Below are 22,112 nucleotides of genomic sequence, written 5' to 3' on the forward strand. Positions count from 1 at the left end.
AGAGTATTTGGGCAGGCGAACCAAGTTTAGATTCAGAGACTCAGCTAAGGTTGGGCAAAACAAGATAGATAAGAAGTCAAGGACAGGAGTTTAGAAATACTTAGCACCCTAGGCCAAAGTAGCAAGATGCCCCAGGCACAGAACAATACAGCTATAAGCAGAGAGGGAGTCTGGTACTGAAAACATTGGCCTTATGAGTCTGGTGGGGGTGTGGGGGAAGGGCAGGTCTATATTTAATACTGAAAATATCTTAACTGGCAGCTGACAGTTCTCTGGCATAAACTTTTTTCTGAGTCTTCAAGTCCCTGCTTCTTTAAGAAACTTGTGGATAAACAGAGGAACAGGCCCAGTAAGCCTTAGTGATTCTATTAACACTATGAGACAAATACGGCCCTGTGGACATCACAGAGATGTTGAGTGGTCTCTAGAGATGATGCTTGTTTGTAGTTGGCTCTGTAAGCTTCCATTTGGTTCTTGTTCTTTTCATTTAAGAACTGTCCTCTTGTATTTTATCTTTTACAATCTGATAGCAGAGTCCTTAGCACCTGACCTCCAGTTCTGTTCATTTATAAAATATTCCTCAGTGTTTCCTCTTCCAGATAGATTTTTAATCCCTGTTAGGTTTTGTTTTTGTTTTGTTGAGACGGGGTCTCACGTAGCCCAGGCCGGTCTTGAACTGCTGATGATCCTCCTGCCTTTACCTCTTGCATGCTAGGATTATAGAAGTGTGCTACAACACCTATCTTAAGGGTGGGGCGGAAACCCTTTTGGTTTTTTTAGATGGTTTTTAAATAGAAATTTTAATTTGTTCAGAAAATTGACATCATTATGATAGTTCATTTACCGCTAGAGAATGGTCAGAGATACTTCCATTTTTTTCCCCCAAATTGCTCATTTTCAGAAAATGTGTTGTTGCCCTTTACTAAGTGAGCTTTTCAATTTGAGGTAACATCTGCTTTTACAGGAAGCTGTTCTCTTATGAAAACTCAAGTTTTCATGCTTGCACGTCAAGTATTTTACTACCCATAGTGTAGGAATTACAGCTCTATATCACTAGGCCCTACTGGGAAGCTGTGTTCTTCTCATTCCTGAAGGGAAGTGGGGGGCATAGCAGCCTCTGGTCACCTGTGCTCTTTCTCAGTGCTGTGGTGCTATTGATTGCTCAAGAGAAGGAAAGGAACATATTCGACCAGCGTGCCATAGAGAATGAGCTCCTGGACAGGTAAGTAAAGGAAGAGATAGAGCCTTAGGTATCCCAGACTGACCTTGATAGGGCTACCTAAGGCGCTATCTCAGGCGTGGTACCAGAGGGTGGGCCATTCAAAACAGCATCCATTACCTTTGATTTTCCTTCATCTTTCCCAGGAACATCCATGTAATTCGGCGAAGATTCGAAGATGTCTCTGAAAGGGGGTCTCTAGACCAGAACCGAAGGCTGTTTATGTAAGCATCCCCAAGGACCCACTAGACGGCTGCATTATGAAACTCTCCTGACACCCTCTTTTACTAAATGAGCTTTTCTTCTGGGGAATGTGATGACTTGTTTTCTTCTCTCCTGATTTCTGAAATAACTCATCTAGGAAATTTTGGAGTCGACTAGCCAAGCTCTGCTTCTAAAGGGATGTATCAGAGCTGTTGGTCTTCTGGATGAGAACATCATCCTTAAAGATAATCTTGGTTTGCATATGCCTCTGAGGTCTCAAAAGTTTTTGCCCTTCTTCATGGCTGGTCCAGACAGGCATGAGCAGTTTGGGCTGGGCAGTCAGGGAGGCAGGCTTATTTTGATTGTTGTTTTCTGAGCTGAATACCGGATTTGTCTTCTAATCTAGGCTCTATCCTTCTCTCTCTGGACCATCATACAGTGCCTTAGTTCTACATATTTGGGTGGCATTGCAGCTTACATAGTTAAATCTGGATCTTTGTCACTGTTACAGTTAAGAACCTAGCCAGGTATAGTGACACATGCCTATAATACATAGCATGTGGTGGAAGCAGGAGGATCAGGGATCATTCTCTGGTGCATAGTGAATCAAGGTAAAGTCAGTCTGAACTACCTAAGGCTCTATCTCAAAACACAAATGAACAAACAGAAAGCTTAAGAACCTCCACAGAATTTTGCAATCCCATTTATGAAATTTCAAAATTTGCTATTACCATAACAAAGTAGCTAGTTTACTTTCTAGATAAACTAGATAATATCAAATGGGTCAAAGGAAAGAGAAATTATCTTCGTTAGACTCAGACTTTTGAACACCTTCATCACCACTTTAAGAACTCTTCATCTGGTTTCAGCTCCTTTAAGCAGTGGAAATGCAGTTCTGTTTTGCTAAGCTTGGTGATATGATTCTTTCACTTGGTAATTTGGCACTCACTTGTTTTTTAATATATGTATGCTCTTCTTTCCCCATTGCTTTCTTAAAATGACTCTAGATCCAGAATATTCTAAAACATTGTGTGCTGTGCACCTGTGTTTTTAATAGAAATACTATAGTAGTAGAAGTGTGATTTCTACTTTCTCTGATTCCAGTGAACCCCTGTCCCAGGTTCCCCTATGGACTGTCAAATACGTTTTGATGTACCCTGAAATAGACAGAGCCCCTGAAACACACCAGTTACAACTTTACTCAGAAGGCCCTTTCCTCTTATGTTCCAGGGAAGGCCAGGAAGTTGCTGTGGTTTACTTCCGGGATGGCTACATGCCAAGTCAGTATAATCCACAGGTTGGTATTTTCTATTAGACCATTCTCTGCCTCTAGAGACTCTCAGAGCCCCACAGAAACCAGCTTAGGCGTCACAACTGGGCTTCTTCTGAGTCTAGCTTTACTTCTTCCTCAGGGGATGACGTCCTGCTGGAAACTCTTTTCCTCCTGCAGGCTTTCTGTTACCTCTCACTCTACACTGGCTTTTAGGATCTGAATCCTCAGGAGTCCATCGTAGTGTTTTAGCCATCCACACATTTTCCAGAGCTATGCTGGCAAATATTTCTAAAAAGAGCCTCAATTTATAGCATTTGTTGATTTCCATAGTGTAATTTTTTTGCGGGGGGGGTCTTTTTGAAGCAGGGTCTCCCTGTAGCCCCAGCTGTCCTGGAACTCACTATGTAGACCAGGCTGGCCTTGAACTCAGAGAGATCTGCCTGTCTCTACCTCCCAAGTGCTGGGACTACAGGCGTGCATCACCACGCCTGGCAGTGTAATTCTTTAAATATGTATTTTTAATTATGTGTATGTGTGTATGTGTATAATTATGTGTGTGTCTTTGTGTGTGAATGTGTATGTGAGTGCAAGTGCCCTCAGAAACCAGAAACATCGGATTCCCTAGGAGCTGGAGTTACAGGCAGTTGTGAACCATCCAAACTGGTTGCTGGGAACCACTGAGCCATCTTTCCAGCCCTCCAAAGTGTGTAATTTTGAGCTACCCGATTTAATATCTGAACAAAAAACTGGAAACAGATGCATATACAGCCAGCCCCCACGAGCTGATGTTAGCCAGCCCTAGCACACCACTGATCAAAAATTTTCTTCCTTTCTTTCCTTCCTTCTTTCTTTTTACTTTCCTTTCTTCTTTCCTTCCTTCCCTTCTTCTTCCCGTCCCTCCCTCCTTCCCTTTATCCTTCCCTTTCTTCCTTCTTTTTCTCCCTCTTCCCTCCCTGTCTCCCCCCCTTTTTTTTTCCTTCCCTTTCCTGGTTTTTTTGTTGTTTGGATGTTTGTTTGTGGCTTTTTCTATGGGTCTCACTCTGGAGCCCAGACTGCCTTGAAACTCCCTATGTAGCCTAGGCTAGCCTCAAACTCATAGCAGTCTCCTACGTGCTGGGCTTCACTGGCCATGTCTTCTTTATCTCTGCTTTATCTGAGTCAGAAAGTTTTGCTCTTTATGCTCACGCAGCCCTGGTGATGCCACCTCAACTTGCTCTCTTACCATGTAGTTTCAGAATTTCTTTCCACATCATTTTATTTAACTCTTACAACCACCATGTGAGACTTATAATTATTCCCATTATACAGATGGGGAAACCAAGGTTTGGAACATGTACAGGCTTGTCTAAACTCCTATAGGAATTTCTGAGGCTTTCTGAGTAGCAGGCTAGTATATTCCTGGCATGCTATTCTTGTCTCCTGCTGTTACCATCTATGCCATGGAAAGGCTTCAAAGCCTTGCTTTCACTTGGGATAAAGAAGGAGATAAGTGGCTGGGCGTGGTGGCGTACGCCTTTAATCCCAGCACTCAGGAGGCTGAGGCAGGCGGATCTCTGTGAGTTCAAGGACAGCCTGGGGCTACTGGGAGACCCTGTCTCAAAAAAGACAAAAAAAAAAGAAGGAGATAAGCTAGGAAATACCCTGGGCAGTGAGCTGGGAGTCATGAGACTCACTTTGCCTCTGCTTGACCATGAGGAGTAACTCTTTCCCACCTTTCTGGGTCTGTTTCTTGAAAATAAAGGGACCTCCTTCTGGATTTGCAGTTCATTTAGGGTTCTTTGGGGCTGAGCTCTGTATGGAAGTGACAGCTGTAAGCAAAGTGCTTTTGTCTTTAGGGTGAGAAGTGTTAGAAACTTGCTGACTAGAGAAGAAATTGTCTCCTAAGAAAATAGATCTAAAATTCAGAACAGGGAGATGGAGAAACAGGTCGAAGTAGACTGAAAGAGGAGAGGATGAACTAACCAAGAAAGTGGTGGATATAATGAAATGAACTGAGGAACTCACCTGCATTTAGAACATGCAGATCTCCAGGGCTTAGTGACTTGCTGGATGATTCTGAGCAAGTGCTCATTTTTAAATTTTTCTTTTTATATCTGAGTATATTGCCTGAATGTATGTAAGTGCACCCATGTTGTGCAAGGCTGTAGAGGCCAAGGTCAGGTCCTTGGAACTGGAGTTACAGAGGATTGTTAGCTGCTATATGGATGCTGGGAACTGAACCCAGATCCTCTGGAAGAGCAGCCAGTGCTCTTAACTGCTGAGCTATCTCTCCAGCCCCCTGGGCAAGTGTTCTTGTGTTAAAGTTTTGCTTTCTCTGCTTCTGACAGACATATGGGTGTTTCTTCAGGCTTATCTTGTGTTCTGGGCATCTGTGACTTTGCCTGGAACACCAGACCAGTAGTTAGATGACTGGGATTGTTGGTGAAGATCAGGCAAAGATACTGCACTGGACAGCACTGGGTAGGGACAGGTTGTGCCTCTTGGGCCTTAGCCTTGATCTAGGTATGGGCAGGTTGCTGTGATCTGAACAAGGACAACTTTCTCCCTGGGGCCTGAGAATGGGGATTAGAGCTGGGTGGCATGAACTTCTAAGATTTCCTTGCTTTTTGTAGTCCAAGCTCCTAACATAACAGATTGTTCATCCTGTGATTAGCCACCTGCAAGCCTTTGTTTATATTCTTCTGCTTGCCTGAGGACCCAGTCTTCACTCGGTCTTACCTGTCAGACTGATTATTGTTAGGCCATTACTCAAACTTCACTATACAGAGCAACAATAACAAATATTTTCTGAGTATCCATGAAGTGCCCAGAGCTGCATTTCTGTGGGGCTATAGCAGAGCACAAGGCAGACACCAAGGAGCTGGTTCTTCTAGGGAGCACAGTCTGGTCAGGGAGATGACTATCAGAAAGAAAAGTAGACAAATGATTTTGGAGTTTTATTGTTTATTTTATTTTGATGTCTATGAGTGTCTTACCTACATGTATGTAAATGCATCACATGTGTGCAATGCCTGTGGAGACCAGAAGAAGGCATTGGATCCCCTGGAACTGAAGTTATTGATGGCTGTTAGCTACCATGTGGGTGCTGGGAACCAAACTGAGGTCCTTTGCCAGAGCAGCCAGTGCTCTTAACTGCTGAGCCATCTCCCCAGCCCTTGTTATGTTTATTGAGACAGATTCTCACCCTATAGCCCAGGATGGCCTGGAACTCACTGTTGTAGCTAGGACAGGCTTTGAGCTTGAGATCCTCCTACTTTAACCATTGAAGTGTTAGAATTACAAGTGTGTAACACCACAGCCAGCTTGAAAATTGAGGGGTAACTGCTTTGACTGAAAGAACAGGATGAAAAGATGCTGCAGTACAGGGAAGGCCACATTAAATAGAACAGTTAGGGAAGGGTTCTCTGGGTAAAGGCGACTGAAACAAGACTCAAGGATAAGAAAGATCTAGCCATCCATGGGAAAAAGCCAAAAGGAAGAGACTTTCAGGCAGAGGAAAAACAGTAAATAAAAAGGCCCCAAAGAAGCGGGGAAATTTGAGTATTTACAGGCCTGTATGCTAGAATGTAGAGTCAGGAGTTACTGTGTATATGGGGTGGGCATCATGGTAACAAATTTGGATTTTATTTGATAAAAGGCAAAAGATTATATGATTAAGCAGAATTTTGAGTGTTGGATTTTATCTGGAGTACAATGAAAACCTAAGCTGATAAACAAATGTCCCATGCCCTTCTAACCTCATCCAGCCAGGTATAGTGGCACGTGCTTATAATCCCTGCACTCAGGAAGCTGGAGCGGGAAGATTGCAAATCCCAGCTCAGTCTAGGCTCTGTAAGGAGACTTTGCCTCAAAAAATAAGGAGAAATTTCCCAACACTCAGATAAATTTTCCTCCTTAGTCATTTTCCCTTTAATTATAGACATGTGTGCTAGCTTGTAGCTCCCTAAAGTCCGGAATCCTGGAGATCAAGAGGTCAGACCTGCCTCTCAAGGATGTTGAAATGATAATCAGTTTGAAGATTTAAAAGCACAGTATCTGGCACCTGCTCAGAAAAGGTCATCCAAAGTGAAATAAAGTAGAATTCCTTTCATCTTCTTGTCTCTGCAGAACTGGGAAGCACGCCTACTGATGGAGAGGTCATGTGCTGTCAAGTGCCCAGATATTGCCACCCAGCTGGCTGGGACTAAGAAGGTGCAGCAGGAACTGAGCAGGGTGGGCCTGCTGGAGGTGCTGCTCCCTGGCCAGCCTGAGGCTGTGGCTCACCTGCGTGCCACCTTTGCTGGCCTCTATTCACTGGACATGGTATGTAGGTAGCCTATCTCTCCTGCCATAGGCCTACATAGCAGAGACCTGGACCCAAAAGTGTTGGGGAGGGTACAGCTGGTATTGTAGTTGGCACTCTGTCCCTAATGCTCTGGAGAACCCCTCGGGGCTAGAATCTATTATAAACGCCCTCAGCAATGATGGTGATAGGGATAGAAACCAGGGAAAGTGACTAAGGCAAATAGGAAGAATTAAAGAATATCTCTACCCACTTTCCAGGGTCTTTGCTGCAGAGCCCTGAAAAGTCTGTTAATCCTATATTTAGTGCTGCAAGGGAGTTAAAGGTCCCATCTAGACCAAAGTGTCTAGCCTAAAGGAATTTATAGCTGTTCCCCTTTCTGTTCTCCCCCGGATGCTATTCTGCATGACCAGTAAGGACCTCAGCTGTCTCTTTGGCTTGAATGCTAGTGACTACTTTATGCCTCCTCTCAGGGTGAAGAAGGTGACCAGGCCATTGCTGAGGCCCTTGCTGCCCCTAGCCGCTTTGTGCTGAAGCCCCAGAGAGAGGGTGGAGGTAGGTAGATCTCCTCTGCAGAACTGCTCAGTAAAAAGGGTTACAAGGTTGTTGCCAGTGCTTACTGGCACTTGATGTGGTCACAGTACTAGGCTTGGTGGTACAAGAGAAAGCAACAATCCCAGCACAGAGCATAGCTCCAGCACCCTGGGACCAAGTGCTATGGAGTACAAGGGGATCTGAAGAACAGCACTGGAGAATTTGGACAAGTTTATTCTGTGGTTCCTATGGGAAGATGATAGGGAAACAGGGTGGGGCATTCTAGTAAATTTAAGGAATACATGGTCATCTTCCTATTTACTTTGAAATTCCCTGGGGGCAGGGATCATATCTGCTTCACAGACAGGGTTTTTCATATGAGTCTTAAGGGATAGGTGGGAGTTTCCCAGAGAGAAAAGGGGGAAGAACATTCTAAACTGAAGGCCATTTAAGCAAAGGCAGTAAGCCATAAAAGTATGGACTATGTAGACGTTAATGAGAAACTGCTGAGGATGGAGTTGGAAATAGGAAGCAGGAATTTGGGCTGGATGATTGTTTGAGACCTCATTATAAAGGGCACTGAAAATACTTCAGGGACTTGAGGCCTGGGAGTTGCCTCAGTCAATAAGTACCCACATAAAAGTCAGACATGGTGGCATGCATCTGGAACCCTAATGCTGCAGGGGCAGATATGTGGATCATGGGGGCTGGCTGGCCAGCCAGTCTAGCCAAAACAGTGATCTCCAGGTTCAGTTAGAGACCCTGTCTCAAAAAAATAAGGTTGAAGGCCAGGTGTGGTGGCACATGCCTTTAATCCCAGCCAAGGCAGACAGAGCTCTATGAGTTCCAGGCCGGCCTGTTCTACATAGTGAATTGCAGGCCAACCAGAGCTACATAGTGAGACCCTGTCTCAAATAAGTAAGGAAATAAATAACATTTTAAAATAAAGTGAAGAGCAATAGAGGACGGACTCTGATGTTGACCTCTTTCCTCCACATGCTCATACATAGGTGAGCATACTCAACATAGACAGGTACACATATACACAAACATTTTACAAAATTGTATTTTATCATAAGAGTAGGAAGCCCTTAGAGTTGTAATTAGGGAAGGAACACACAATCTATTCAGGATCCAAGCGGTTAGCAGTGACGAAATCTTAGTATTTTAGCCATTAAGACTGAGGGGAGATATTGTTGACAGAGACCGTGGAAGGAGGCTTGTACTATTTATTGTTCAAAGACCAATAGAGTCCCAAGTTACTGACAATGTGGATCATAGACTGGAGAGTTAGTGATATAGGTCATGGGGAGAGAGGAGTTAAATAGGACTCAGGGATGCCTTTCATCTGGCTAGAAGTAGAAAGGTTCAGGAAAAGCAAGTTCAGGCAGAAATAGACTTCTGTTAGCACATGCTGAGTTTTTTTTGGGGGGGGGGCTATGGGGTATGTCATGTCTAGAGAAGAGAGCTTGAGTTAAAGATTTGGGACTCAACTTAGAGGTTATTGATTAAGCCTCAGGAATAGAAGTTATCTCCCTGACAGAAGACACATGATGGAGAGAGCAGGGTAGAGAACCAATTCCTGGAGAACCCCAACATCTTTATGTATATGTGTGTAGTATATATATGTTTGTGTGTTTGTGCCTTTGTGGGTACATGTGCCTGTCTGCATACATGTAGATGCCAGAGATTGATGTCAGGCTGTTCCTCTGTTGCCCTCCACATCATTATCGTCATCACCATCATCATGATGTTGAAACAGGGTTTCTCATTGAACCTGGAACTCACCACTTGGCTAGATTGCCTGGCCAGCAAGCTCTGGGGATCCACTTATCTCTGTCCCCCACTTCTCAGCCCTAGATGCATGCACAGCAAGCACTTTAAGGACTGAGCCATCTCTCCAGCCCCAGAGAACCCCAACATTTAAGAAGATAAGGAACTAGTAATGATAGCTGAGGAGAAACATCCATAGACAGCTAGGGGCGAATCAAGCGGGAAAATGTGGTGGCAGGTGTGTGTAGCGGCTTTTCTGTCAAGGCAATCTTTCCTTCTCAGAAGCATATTGCTCCGGGTCCAGAGTGACTGGCCATTTTTGTTGCAGGTAACAACCTGTACGGGGAGGAAATGGTACAAGCTCTGGAGCAGCTGAAGGACACCGAGGAGAGGGCCTCCTACATCCTCATGGAGAAGATTGAACCTGAGCCTTTTGGGAATTGTCTGCTACGGGCTGGAAGCCCTGCCCAAGTAGTCCAGTGCATCTCAGAGCTGGGTATCTTTGGGGTCTATGTCAGGTGAGCTGGTGGGGAGGAGCTCCTTCCACTACTTCCCTGCAAGAGTGCCAGCCAAGAAGGCCTCGAAGGAACCCTGGACAGCCATGAGTCTGGGCTTTAGTCTCAGTGCTGCCGATCCTTAGCTTTATTATCTGTGTTTTTGTTTTGTTTTGTTTTTAATTGTTAAGTGAGGCCAAGGACCTAAGACCTGCCCACCTCTAGGGCTAACAAGTGAAGCCCAGCTTCTTTACAACGATAAAGGAAATTACATGTAGTACAAGAGGGTTGAGAAGATGAGGTCTGATACGCAGGAATAGGAGGAGACTGTGGAGTAAGAAAGTTTGGATCCAACTCTAAAATTCAAAAGGATTCCAGAGAAAAGTGATTGGTCAACTAGAGGGTAATGAAGGGCTTTGAAATGCTGAATAGCCCCTGGGATTGGATTTGAATACTAAGAATCAGGAAGAGAGGACTTGGGAATTTGAAAAGAACAAGGCCTTCATGTCACTTCTGCAAAACACTTCAAGATCAGGGCAAGGTCGAGACACCAGGTGCTAGTGTGCCCCCCACCCCCAGAGCCTTCCCTCTGTACTGCCTCTCTAACCACTTAGTGTCTTTGCCTGCCACTTCCCCCACCCCTACTCCCAACTCCACCACATCCACCTTGAGAGGTAAAGGGAGTTTATAGTTCAGGACATAAAATGTGAGTGTGAATCATGCTAAGAGATTTGTTTTATTTAATCCAACACCACCACATCCACCTTGAGAGGTAAAGGGAATTTATAGTTCAGGACATAAAATGTGAGTGTGAATCATGCTAAGAGATTTGTTTTATTTAATCCTATGACCATCTTATAAGAGGTATGCCAATTTTAAATGAAGGAAGTTGATGTTGAGGCAGATTAGGGAGCTTAGCATGCAAATCAAAATCTGTCTCTAAAGTCCTACATTTCTTAGATGTAGTCACTTACCTATCCCCCACTCAGCTGGAACCAGGAAAAGTCCTAAGTTTCCTAATGTGTGCCTCCTGACCCTATTTCTACAGACAGGGAAAGACGCTCGTGATGAACAAGCACGTGGGGCATCTGCTTCGAACCAAAGCCATTGAACACGCAGATGGAGGCGTGGCAGCAGGAGTGGCAGTCCTGGACAACCCATACCCTGTGTGAGAGCACAGCCTGGACTCCACTGAAGACGCTCTATCCCCTGTACTTGTCATTCCTCTCCTAGCCCTCCTGGGGGGCTGCCCCGTTCCTGCTGTAGGAGAACTTGTCTCTACCAGAGACGTTCAGGATGTTCAGGGAAGGGAAATCCCTGCATACCCTCCCTCAGCTCTCCATCTGAGGACCAGAAAAGCTGTGTTTCCCTTAGAAGAGAGGACACATCTTTAGAGTGTGGGAAGCTGCTCTGAGGTAAAGGCCCATAAACTCTGCATACCTCCATTCTCATTAGCCTTTCCAGCAGGTTCCAGTGCCTGACTAGGGGTAGGACTGAGTGATAGAAGGAAGGGGGTGGAAGGACATAGACTTGCCCCCAGCTCTGCCTTAAATAAAACAATGCTGATTCAATAATTCATTGCTTTGTGCACTGAGGGGAGGAGGTCTGCCCACTTAAGTTGGATATGGGGAGAGGGTTGTATTCAGGATCCCTAGTCTCAGACCCCATGGATGAGATCCTGAAGTTCTAATTATTAGTCACCTGCTAATGCTCCAAAGGATCATAGGGAAGAGAGAGGGTCCCAGGGTCTGAGGTGGGAGGGAAACCCTGATGGGATATCACAGTTGTGAACTGGATCTGGTCACTCTGCTTGGCTTGTCAGAGGACCTACGAGTAAAGTCTTGCCTAGTTCTGCCCAAACAAAAGGCTCTGAGGTAGTCTTGGGAATACCATGCTCCTTCCCATCTGCCATACACATCAGAGCAGCTCATGAACACACAGCCTAGAAGATACCCAGTAAAACCAGTCAGCATCTTCTTGAGGTCATAGACTTTATTCCTACAACCATGGGTCCTGATCACAACTAGTACAAGAAAAGATACTCATTTCAGAGTGTCTCATAGGCAGGGTTCTGTTCATGGGACATGGGGGCAGGACAAGGAAGGTAAACTCCCCTGGCTCTGGGAACAGAGCATATCTTATTTCCTTCAGTGAAGCGGATGTGAAAATCCTTTGGAACCCACATGCATAGTCCCTGAAGCAAACCGGTAGACAATGCTGCCGTCTGGCAGAGAATTCAGACTCAACAGAATCAACAAAGTAGTTTTAAAAATAATTCTCCCTAGACTCACAAACTGCCATTTCTAAGGCTAGTGCAGGCCCAAGTTAAGACCTGGTGCTTCCTGAGAGCTGACAGGATTCGAGAGTTACTACCCTGCTCCAGTCTAGGCCCACTTGTTCTTTGAACAGCTAACTTGGGTTGAAGACATGGTCTTCAGGTCTCTGTTCTGGCTTGGAGAGAGAGCTCTTTGCAGTCTAGGAGCATACCAATCTGAGGTTGACTTGGGCTTTGTGCCTTCTGCTTGGCAGTCACAGGAAACTCTTCTCGAGTCAGTGTTGGCCTGCCCTGGCCCTTCACACTCCTGGACAGGTGGGCAGAAATTTGGAGAACCAAGCAGGTGAAAATCCTGGACAATGGACAGTCTTGTTCACTGAGTGGTCAGGCAGCGGTGGCTGAAGAGATGATTGATGACTGATGGGTCAGCCACTGTAGATGTGTCCCCCATGTCATGGTCATTCTGAGCAATTTTCCGGAGCACTCGCCTCATGATTTTCCCTGGTGAACCACACACCTCTGATTACTTGGTAGCAGCACTAACCCTTCCCAGCCATTTCATCCACACGCCTGCCACCAATGGGCCTCAGCCCATCCCAATTCCCACAGGCCTCCTGAACATACCTGAGCGGGTTTTAGGCAAGCCTGGTGCATTCTGGATGTAGTCTGGAGTAGCAATGGGGCCAATCTTTTCTCTAACTGTAACCAACAGATTTTCAAGCATTTCTTTGCATCTTTAGCCAGACTCCCCAAAGCCATGACATTGTTTCCCCAGCTGTTTCTTCAAAACCCTACCTAGAGCCATTCCCAGGTTCACCATTCCTCTCCCCACCCTTCTCTTAATACAGTGACTCTCTACCTTTTTATATTTTGATCATGTTCATAGAACTCTGTTTCTAGAATCAGCCTATTAGGGTTTAAATCCCACCTTATAACAGTATAGTCTTGGGCAAGCAGTTTAAATTCTCTGCACCTGAAGTTTCTTTATCTTTAGAACTAGTAAAACAACAGGATCTATTTCACCGAGGTAATTATCGGAATTAAATGGGATAAGCACTGAGAACCCAGTGGTGACACACAGAAAGTTTTCTAAAACTGTTGACTATTATTATCCTAGAGGGAAGACTAGTCGGTGAGAAGAAGCTAGTCAACCCATAAGACCCCTGGAATTTGTAGCTTGCTACAGCCCTGCCCTTCAGTTCTGCTCAGGGAGGCTCCTCACTGTGCTTCTTGAGTTCCTCAGTGAGAGTAGGGCTGAAGGTGTGGCCATCACACAGGGTGACAAAGCAGTAGAGGCATTCGCCTTTTACAGGATGAGGGTGGCCCACCACAGCTGCCTCTGCAACAGCCTCATGTTCCACAAGTGCTGATTCCACCTCTGCTGTACTCAGAAGATGCCCTTGTCAAGAGAAAGGAAATGCATCATGAGAGATTTCAGCCCTTGCCCCAAGCTCTTGCTCCATCTGTACCCACAGGGCAGACCTGGTCTGGGCCATGGGGGAAGGCTTTCATTCATTCCTCATATGGCATGCCTCCAGCTATGCCTTCACTCTAGGTCCCCTCTTATTGGCATATTCTGTTGTGCTTCGCCCTTCCTCCAAAACCTGGGCCCAGGTCTGAATGCCATACTCCACACATGGTCTGACCATAGGATAGTCCTGGCTCTCTTGGAAGGTTTTGTCTGGGAGTTGCCAGGAAAAAAAAAGATAATGAAATGAGAGGGAATCCAGGACCCTCACCAGATACATTGAGCATGTCATCAATCCTGCCAGTGATCCAGTAATAGCCATCCTGGTCCCGCCGGCAGCCTAGGAAGGAAATCCAACAGTAAATGCCCTGCAGCAGGATACGTAATTTATACTAGGAAACTACACCTACTACAGCAGCCCGTAGCCATCTTTAATAAGTCTTCCACTTTTGTTCACTGTGGCAGCCAACCTTCAGGATGGCCCCACTGGTCTCCATCTCCTGGAGTTTATAGGCCTGCACAGTCTTCTTTCTTACTGTATAGGGTAGTGATCAACAGAATTTGGCAGAAATGATGGGATGTTACTTCTGAGATTAGCTTTTTGGAGACACTAAGCTTTCTCTAGTTGTATTCCCCCAGATCAGTCGCTCTAGGGGTGGCCAGCTGATACATGACTAACCTATGGAACTGAAGATTCCTGCTTAAAGCCACGTAGTGAGCATGGAAGTGGACTGTCAGGCTGAGTCAAACCTTTCAACAGCTATAGCCCCTACTGACAGCTTAGCTGCATGAGACACTGACCAAGAACTGCCCAGCTGAGACACTCAGATCCTGATTCTCAGAAACTATTGGAATGTATTGTTTGAAGCTGCCAATTTGGATGGTGGTTCTATGGCAATAAGTAAGTAATATGCCCATCTCAAGTATATCTTCTAGAGCATTCAAAATTATTTTCCAAGTAGTAATTAGTTCCCTGCCTCCTTCCTCCTTCCCTCCCTCCCCCCTCTTTCTCTCTCTCTCTCTCTGTGTGTGTGTGTGTGTGAGAGAGAGAGAGATGTGTGAGAGAGAGAGAGAGAGAGAGAGAGAGAGAGAGAGAGAGAGAGAGAACAACAGGTTTGAACCTAGGACTTGAAGCATGCTAGGTAAGCATTCTACTACTAAGCTGTATCTCTTTTTAGAGACAGGGTCTCATGTAGCACAGGCTGAACTTGAACTCACTATATAGTCGACATTGGCCTTGCTGCCTCCCAAATGCTATGATTACACCCTTCCCAGTTTAATGTGGGGTTGGAGGATCACATTCAGAGTTTCATGCAAGTACTCTATCAGTTCTCCCTCCCTTTTTAACTTTTAGTTTTAGATACAGGATCTTGCTAATTTGCCCAGGCTGGCCTTGAGTTTGTGTTTCTTCTGCCTCAGCCTCCCAAATAGCTGGGATTACAGATTCCATGAGGTCTGGCAGTAAATTTGTTCTTACTGCTTCTCTGCTTAAAACTAGTAAAGGTCTTCTGTTCTATTTTTAATTTTTTTGAGACAGTGTCTCATGTAGCACAGGCTGCCCTCAAGTTCATTATGTAACCAGAAATGACTTTGAATTTCTCATTTTTGTGCCTCTTCCTCCCGATTATAGTATGTGCCACCACATCTGATCTTATGTGGTGCTGGGGATAGAACTTAGTGAAGGAAGGTGAGTGTCTTAGAGGTGTGGGGGTAGGACACCCAAGGCTCACCATCTCCTGTCACATAGTAGCCAGGGAACTTCTTAAAGTAGGTGGTCTCAAAGCGTGTGTGGTTCCCATAAACTGTGCGCATGATCCCTGGCCAGGGCTGCTTGAACACCTGGGGAGTACAAAAGGTACAGTGATCTCGTCTGCTAGGCTGTTACAGGAAGAAGACAGCCAGCATTGATAGCCCTCAGGGAAAATATCCTAAATGCCATTCCTGAGAAGTAGGGCAAAGTATATAGGCTTTGGAGACGGATGATCCTGGCTTAGAATCCCAATTCTGCCATAGCTATGTGTCCTCAGGTAGGTAACTTAATTTCTTTGAACTTCAGGACCCTCATCTGTAAGTCAAAGAAAATAATTTCTAACTTCTAACATTATTATAAGGATTAAATTAATATAATGTAAACTTCCTAGCATGGTGTTCTATTAGTAATAAACTTCTAGAAAATTTGTGTTTCTTTTGGATAATTCCTCAGGAAACCATGTCCAAATGAAGACAGTCATTTAAAAAAAAGTGAGACCTACATGAGTAAATATGCAATTTCCAATCAGCAGTGTTCAATGTTAGCAGACTGATGACTGCACAGAATTCTAGACTGATAAGAAAGCTTGGATTCAAGTCCTGTCTCTTGTTACCAACTTGATCTTGGAAAAGTGAAACGGGATGGGATCTGATAGGCACTATCACAAAAACTGCAACCATTAACATTTACTGAGAGTACAAAATGTACAGTGATCACATTGCTGGGTAATAGGCAATCCCTTTTCTCTGAGGTCACAGAAGTAGAGCCAGGATCTGAACAGGCAGGCTGATGCCAGAGCTTACATGATTGTCCACTATGTTATAAAGACTCCTTTCTAGTTGCCTTGTTTTTTGTGGTTGTTGTTGTTCATTTGTTTGTTTGTGTGTTTGTTTGTTTGTTTTCTGGAGCTGAGGACTGAACAGGGCCTTGTGCTTGCTAGGCAAGTGCTCTACCACTGAGCTAAATCCCCAACCCCAAAGACTCCTTTTCTATAGAATGTTTGTCAAAGGAAGAATTGGGACTAAGTCTTCCCAACTCCAAAAAAGTACTGTTAGGGATCTTTAAACAAACAGATTTTTTAAAAGGCCTTTAAGGAGCTTTGAAGAGATGGCTCAGTGGTTAAGAACACTGGCTGCTCTTCCAAAGACCTGGGTTCAGTTCCCAGCACCCACATGATGGCTACCAACTGTCCATAACTCCAGTTCCAGGGAATCCAATGCCCTCTTCTGGCCTTTGCAGGTTTGTACACATGTGGCACCCTTACATACATGCAAGCAAAACACTCATACATATAAAATAAAGATAAATAAATATTTTTAATGTTAAGGCCCTTAAGAGCTTTGTGTGCCTAAAAGTAAAGATGCAAAGAATTTAGGATTTCCGCTGTTGTCTTTCAGCACAGGACAAATCCCCATCTGTATTAGGTCTTTAGTAGCTTCCAGGAAAGATTAGGTTATAAGCCCTAAAGCAAAGTATCCTTAGTGGACCCTTTTCCTTTCTCAAAGATCCCCAAGGGTCAGATCCTCACCAGATAACCTTCAGCTTCACCTTCCAGCTCTTCCCCAGACTCATTCAGGATTGCAGGAACTACGCCAAAGAATGGGAAGGACTGAAAGCAAATGAGAGACATAATCCCAGAAAAGGAATGAGGCAACTCTGACTCAATTTCCCAGGAGTCAAAGCCCCAAATTCCTCATACCTCTCAGTTTAGTACCCTACTCTCTAATAGGCCAAAAGCCCCAAACCCTTTCCCTGCCAAGCAGGGGTGCATCACTCACAGCAGAACCAGGTTTCATGGATGTGGCACCAGGGAGAGGGGTCAGCATGTGGCCACCCTATGGAAGTCAGAGATCAGTGGTCTGACTCAGTCTTCTCACACTGTCCCTAAGATTCAGCCTTCTGAGCCCCTCACTTACTGTCTCTGTTTGCCAGAAGGTATCTACGATGGGGCAGCGCTGGGCACCTACCACCCGGTGGTACCACAGCCAGGCTTCAGGGTTGATGGGTTCACCCACTGTGCCTAGTACCTGCAAGGATGCCCGGCTATGCCTTGGGCAGAATGGAAGGAAGGAAAGTTGAGTGCCACTGGGAGCCAAGATACACATGCCTTGGCTCTTCCTTTACCTCCTCCCCTATTCCGGGTCAGGAATTTGGGACAACAGAAAGAAACTTCACAAAGGGCAAAGGGCAGCACCTAGCTCTGAAGGGTACCCATGGGGCAGCAGATGGGGTGGGGTCTCACTTGGTGACAGGTTCATCTCCAAACTTCATCAGCATACGGATTGCTGTGGGTGCTGTGTAGAACTTGGTCACCTTGTATTTTTCCACAATGCTCCAAAAGCGGCTCACATCTGGGTATGTGGGGATCCCCTCAAACTGACCCCCAATGAAAGTAAGTTATTCTTGGCCCTTCCTAATAGTCCTTCTATTCCCCTACCATTCCCTCAGATTCGGTATTTGCCCTTTCTGACCAACCATATCTTCACTCCCTGATGAGATAAGCCAAGAAACTTAGGATATACACAGTACACACAACCCCACCCCACCCCTAGGATTCCTTTCTCTAGGAAGCAGGTTATTGTATATGTTTCCTTTCATTTAGACTAAGCAGCTTTGGGAGGTAGTCACTGTCACCCATGAGAATCTTGTCCCAGCTCCCATCTCACCAAAACACTGGTGGCACCATTTGCCAGTGGCCCATAGGTGACATAGGAATGACCAGTGATCCAGCCAATGTCTGCTGTGCACCAGAACACATCTTCTGGGTGGAAGTCAAACACGTACTTGAAGGTTGTAGCCACATAGAGCATGTAGCCCCCAATCGTGTGCACCACACCCTGTGGAAAGAATGAGGCCTCAGGTTGGGGCTTTGTGTCCACCTCCACTGACCAACAAATGGAGCCTGCATTTGTTGCAGAGCTGGAGCAAAACTCTTAAGGATTCTGTCCCTGCCAATACCCTTTGATAGTGTCTATCATCTTCGTCACAACCTGATGCTACCCAAGCATATGTACACATACACTCTCAGACTGTATTTCTGAACCATCTATCTCTCACATATACACGAACATTCCTAGTATATTCCATCTAATAGTTTTTGTTGTATATTTGTGCTCATATGCTTAATTAGACAGTTGTGTGTGTATGTGTGTGAGAGGGGGGGGGGGATATTTTTGTTTACTCTGTCCCTCCCCCATCCCTAGAAAAGAGAGGCCAGAGGCCAGAATTGCATGTCTGAAACCCATTGGGCAGTCACTTCTTGAGTTTTTGGTTCAGATCAAATGCAAAGGCCCATTAAGGGATATTTCAAAGACTATGGAGAGAACTTAGGGACAGGGTGGACAGAAGGTAGAGTGACAAAGCTTTCGAGTCTTTCCAGTCAAGAGAAGAGTCATCATTTCTTAAGTGTTTCTGACTTCCACTATGCTCTAACTGGAATTTACCATGAAGAAGGAAATGAACCTTAAGAGCGATGGCCTTACAAGCTCAAGAAGGGTCCATGTGCCCGTCCTTAGTCTTGAACTGACAGGACAGCTTTCCCTCATATAAACTATGTAGGGATTGGAGCATCCACAGCAGCCACATGTACTGATCCTTTCTCCCTTTTCTGGGTACCATGAAATCCCCCTCCCCACCTGTCTCACCCTAGGCTTCACCATCCAATGAATGAGGATTTATGTTTCAATTTTATTTAGAAAAAGTAATATGATATTTCTGAAACTCAGGGTAGAATGAAATTCCTACCATTCTATGTTTCCACAGAAATTCACTTCTCACTCATATGCAATAGACACACACACACACACACACACACACACACACACACATACATACTTGCCTTGGGTTTGCCTGTTGAGCCACTGGTATACAGGATGAAGAGCGGATCCTCGGCATCACACCACTCAGGCTCACACTCATCCCCTGCCTCTTGCATGAGCTCATGCCACCACAAGTCAACCCCTTCATTCCAGGAGATCTGAAGAGGAAGACAGGAATATGTAGGGCAGAACTGTGAATAGTTCAAGATAGGGGCAGGAGACACCCCTACCTGGTACCTGGAGGGGTGAGAGGCTGGCATATGAGGATACAGGAAAGGAAGGAGGGTCCTTCAAGGGCAGAGCGAGCAGAGAGAATAGGCTTCTTGGGTATTCCCAGAACCCTCCATCCTTGCTCTACCTCTATCCCAGAACTCCCCACACCTGGCCTTAGTCTGAGAAGGGCCATTGACTTGTTCCTTCCCATCCTTCAATACTGAGCTGAAATACTACCTTCTTAGAAAGACTTGCCTTCAACAGTATCTTCAACAGATTACCCATTGTTATTATTCATCACAAAAGCTGATTTCTTTTCCACACAACTAATATTTTCAGTTATTTTGTTTTATCATCTCCCCTAACTAGACAGTGATCCTTAGGAGGGTAGTGGCATATCTGTAATTTATTTTCTTTTTCCCTATAGCCCTAGCACCTAGTAATATATTTAATGCTCAAAAGACTTTTTTTGTTGGATGAACAACTATGCACACACAGCCTGCATGCACACATATGTACTACAGGACTAGTAATACATCAGCAGGGATGTGGATACCACACAGTTCAGAAAAGCAGAATTAGTCACTACCTACAGGTGAGGTGGGCACTTGACCCTGTTAGTAGCAATATCAACAGATTTTAGTTCAGGTATTTTTTTTCCCTATGTGCTTAGATCCCATCTAGTTGTGAAGCGAGGTTCTCTACTGTCTTTACTGCACTGGTACCAATGGGGCTGCCCCCAGCAACTTGAGACAGGTGCTATTCAGCAATAAGCTTTGCTTCAAGTTGGTGGAGAAACATGGAAGTGAATGCTTCCTAGGAAAGAGATGCTCTACTATCCCAGATTGCCTTTGAGAATGATTTCTGCATCTGCCATCCTGAAGTGTCTCTGACTCTCCCCTGAAAATATTTTGTTTTCCTGGTGACATTCTCTCTTGGAAAACACGTTTTTCCAGTCTATCCTCTGCTGTGTGAAGCTGGCTTCCCTGAATTTACTCCCAAATTGCTCTGCAGTTTAATCTCAGTTCTGCCTCTTCCTAGCTATATGACCTTGAGAAGTCACTGTGCCTCAGGTCACTCATTCCTAAAACAAGGATCATCACCTTTACCCTAATGGCCTCATAGGATTTTATGAATGTCAAAACCGAAAGATATTATCTAATAACTTCAAGCCTTGGATTGTTGGTGGTAGAGTGACTATGAATATCATAAAAGTTAGGTGTTCAGTGACTACTGGGAAAGTTCAATGACTGCCGGGAAAAAAATGAAGAGCTTGATGATGAGAAATGTTTGGGGTTTGCTGTAGCTATCTCAACACCCTTTCCTAGTCATTCAGTTCTTTTCATTTCCTTTTGAGACAAGGTCTCAGGCTTGCTTCCATCTGTAATCCTCCAGCCTCTGCCTCCCAAGTGCTGGGATTACAAGTGCCATTACCTGTGCTTTCTTTAAATTCTTGAATGTTCAATGACTCCAAGTGACAAGTAGATATGGCAGTGTTAGAAAAATTCCCTTCTCTATTACAAAGATATATGGTTATTTATTGTGTGCATATTTGGCTTTTGTTTGTTTGTTTGTTTTGGTCTTTTTGAGACAGGATCTCCCTGTAGCCCCAGCTGGCCTGGAATTAGCTATGTAGATCAGGTTAGCCTTGAACTCACAGAGATCTGCCCTGCCTCTGCCTCCTGAGTGCTGGGACTAAAGACGTGTGCCACCCTACCTGTGCGTATTTGTTTTAAAAAAATCCCAAAATGTAGCTGGGCATGGTGGCTCACGCTTTTAATCCTAGCATTGGGGAAGGAAAGGCAGGAGGATCTCTGTGAGATTGAGGCTAGCCTGATCTATATAGCAAGTTCCAGGCCAGCTGGGGCTACAGAAACTCTGCCTCAAAAATAACAACAAAGACAACCCCAAAACAACAACAAAAAAAGACAAAATAAAACAAAATAACAACCAAAACTCCCAAAGTGTTAGCCATATACCTTGATAAATTAGAAAATGACTCTTCAGCCGAGCATGGTGGTATGCGCCTGTAGTCCCAGCACTTGGGAGGGAGAGGCAGGCAGATGTCTGTGAGTTTGAGGCCAGCATGGTCTACATAATGAGTTCCAGGACAGCTGGGGCTACAGGGAGACCCTGTCTCAATAAGACCAAAAAAAAAAAAGAAAAAGAAAAAAGAGAGAGGAAAGTGTGGTGGCACACGTCTTTAATCTCAGCACTTGGGATGCAGAGGCAGGTGGAGCTCTGAGAGTTTGAGGCCAGCCTGGTCTACATAGTAAGTTCCAGCCAGCCACAGTTACATAGAGATCCTGTCTTTAAAAGAAAAAGAAAGAAAGAAAAGAAAAAAGAGGGACAAGCTATTTCAGCCAGAAAGCATAAATATCCTATTTTTTAGGGCATCTCATTTTGCTAGTGTAAGGTCTATATGAGTTTATGTGTACATGGTCCTGTGTACACTTTTTTGGGGGGGGTGTCTTTTTGAGACAGGGTCTCCCTGTAGCCCCAGCTGGCCTGGAACTTGCTATGTAGATGAGGCTGGCCTCGAACTCACAGAGATCCATCTGCCTCTGCCTCCTAAGTGCTGTGCTTAAAGGCATGTGCCACCATGCCTGGCACATGGATACTTTTTTCTTACCAAATGATTGCTTGAGCTGAGGGCATTAATGCATTTAAATGGAATTATGTCAATATTGTTTATATGAATAATGCTTGCCTATAGTACTGTGAATTGTCGTAGGGTAAGACATAGTTATTTGTGGTTTAACAATGAGAGAGTTCTTATAATCTTAAAATATTGTTCCTTTGTGGGGTT

The 22,112-nt window shown here is 44.9% G+C and overlaps 2 protein-coding genes across 3 annotated transcripts in view; one reads left to right on the top strand and one right to left on the bottom strand.

Annotated features, from left to right (window-relative positions):
- Nucleotides 1-11,355, top strand: part of Gss (glutathione synthetase) — a 32,810-nt gene extending 21,455 nt beyond the window's left edge. For both annotated transcript variants that reach the window (XM_008847873.3, XM_008847874.3), the window contains exons 7-13: nt 1,142-1,222; nt 1,366-1,443; nt 2,654-2,720; nt 6,804-6,998; nt 7,452-7,533; nt 9,614-9,803; nt 10,828-11,355. In XM_008847873.3, the coding sequence (XP_008846095.1) occupies nt 1,142-1,222; nt 1,366-1,443; nt 2,654-2,720; nt 6,804-6,998; nt 7,452-7,533; nt 9,614-9,803; nt 10,828-10,951 (817 nt within the window). In that variant the 3' untranslated portion in view covers nt 10,952-11,355. The remainder of the gene's footprint in view (nt 1-1,141; nt 1,223-1,365; nt 1,444-2,653; nt 2,721-6,803; nt 6,999-7,451; nt 7,534-9,613; nt 9,804-10,827) is intronic.
- Nucleotides 11,356-11,751: 396 nt separating this feature from the next.
- Nucleotides 11,752-22,112, bottom strand: part of Acss2 (acyl-CoA synthetase short chain family member 2) — a 47,474-nt gene continuing 37,113 nt past the window's right edge. The window contains exons 8-18 of the mRNA XM_008847877.3: nt 19,111-19,248; nt 17,939-18,109; nt 17,515-17,648; nt 17,189-17,321; nt 17,051-17,107; nt 16,801-16,881; nt 15,253-15,361; nt 13,794-13,862; nt 13,277-13,453; nt 12,679-12,753; nt 11,752-12,555 (exon numbers count right to left, since the gene is read on the bottom strand). Coding sequence (XP_008846099.1) covers nt 12,428-12,555; nt 12,679-12,753; nt 13,277-13,453; nt 13,794-13,862; nt 15,253-15,361; nt 16,801-16,881; nt 17,051-17,107; nt 17,189-17,321; nt 17,515-17,648; nt 17,939-18,109; nt 19,111-19,248 — 1,272 coding nt within the window. The 3' untranslated portion in view covers nt 11,752-12,427. The remainder of the gene's footprint in view (nt 12,556-12,678; nt 12,754-13,276; nt 13,454-13,793; nt 13,863-15,252; nt 15,362-16,800; nt 16,882-17,050; nt 17,108-17,188; nt 17,322-17,514; nt 17,649-17,938; nt 18,110-19,110; nt 19,249-22,112) is intronic.

The sequence above is a fragment of the Nannospalax galili genome, unplaced genomic scaffold, assembly GCF_000622305.1.
Source record: "Nannospalax galili isolate Female #2095 unplaced genomic scaffold, S.galili_v1.0 scaffold724, whole genome shotgun sequence".
NCBI lineage: Eukaryota > Metazoa > Chordata > Mammalia > Rodentia > Spalacidae > Nannospalax > Nannospalax galili.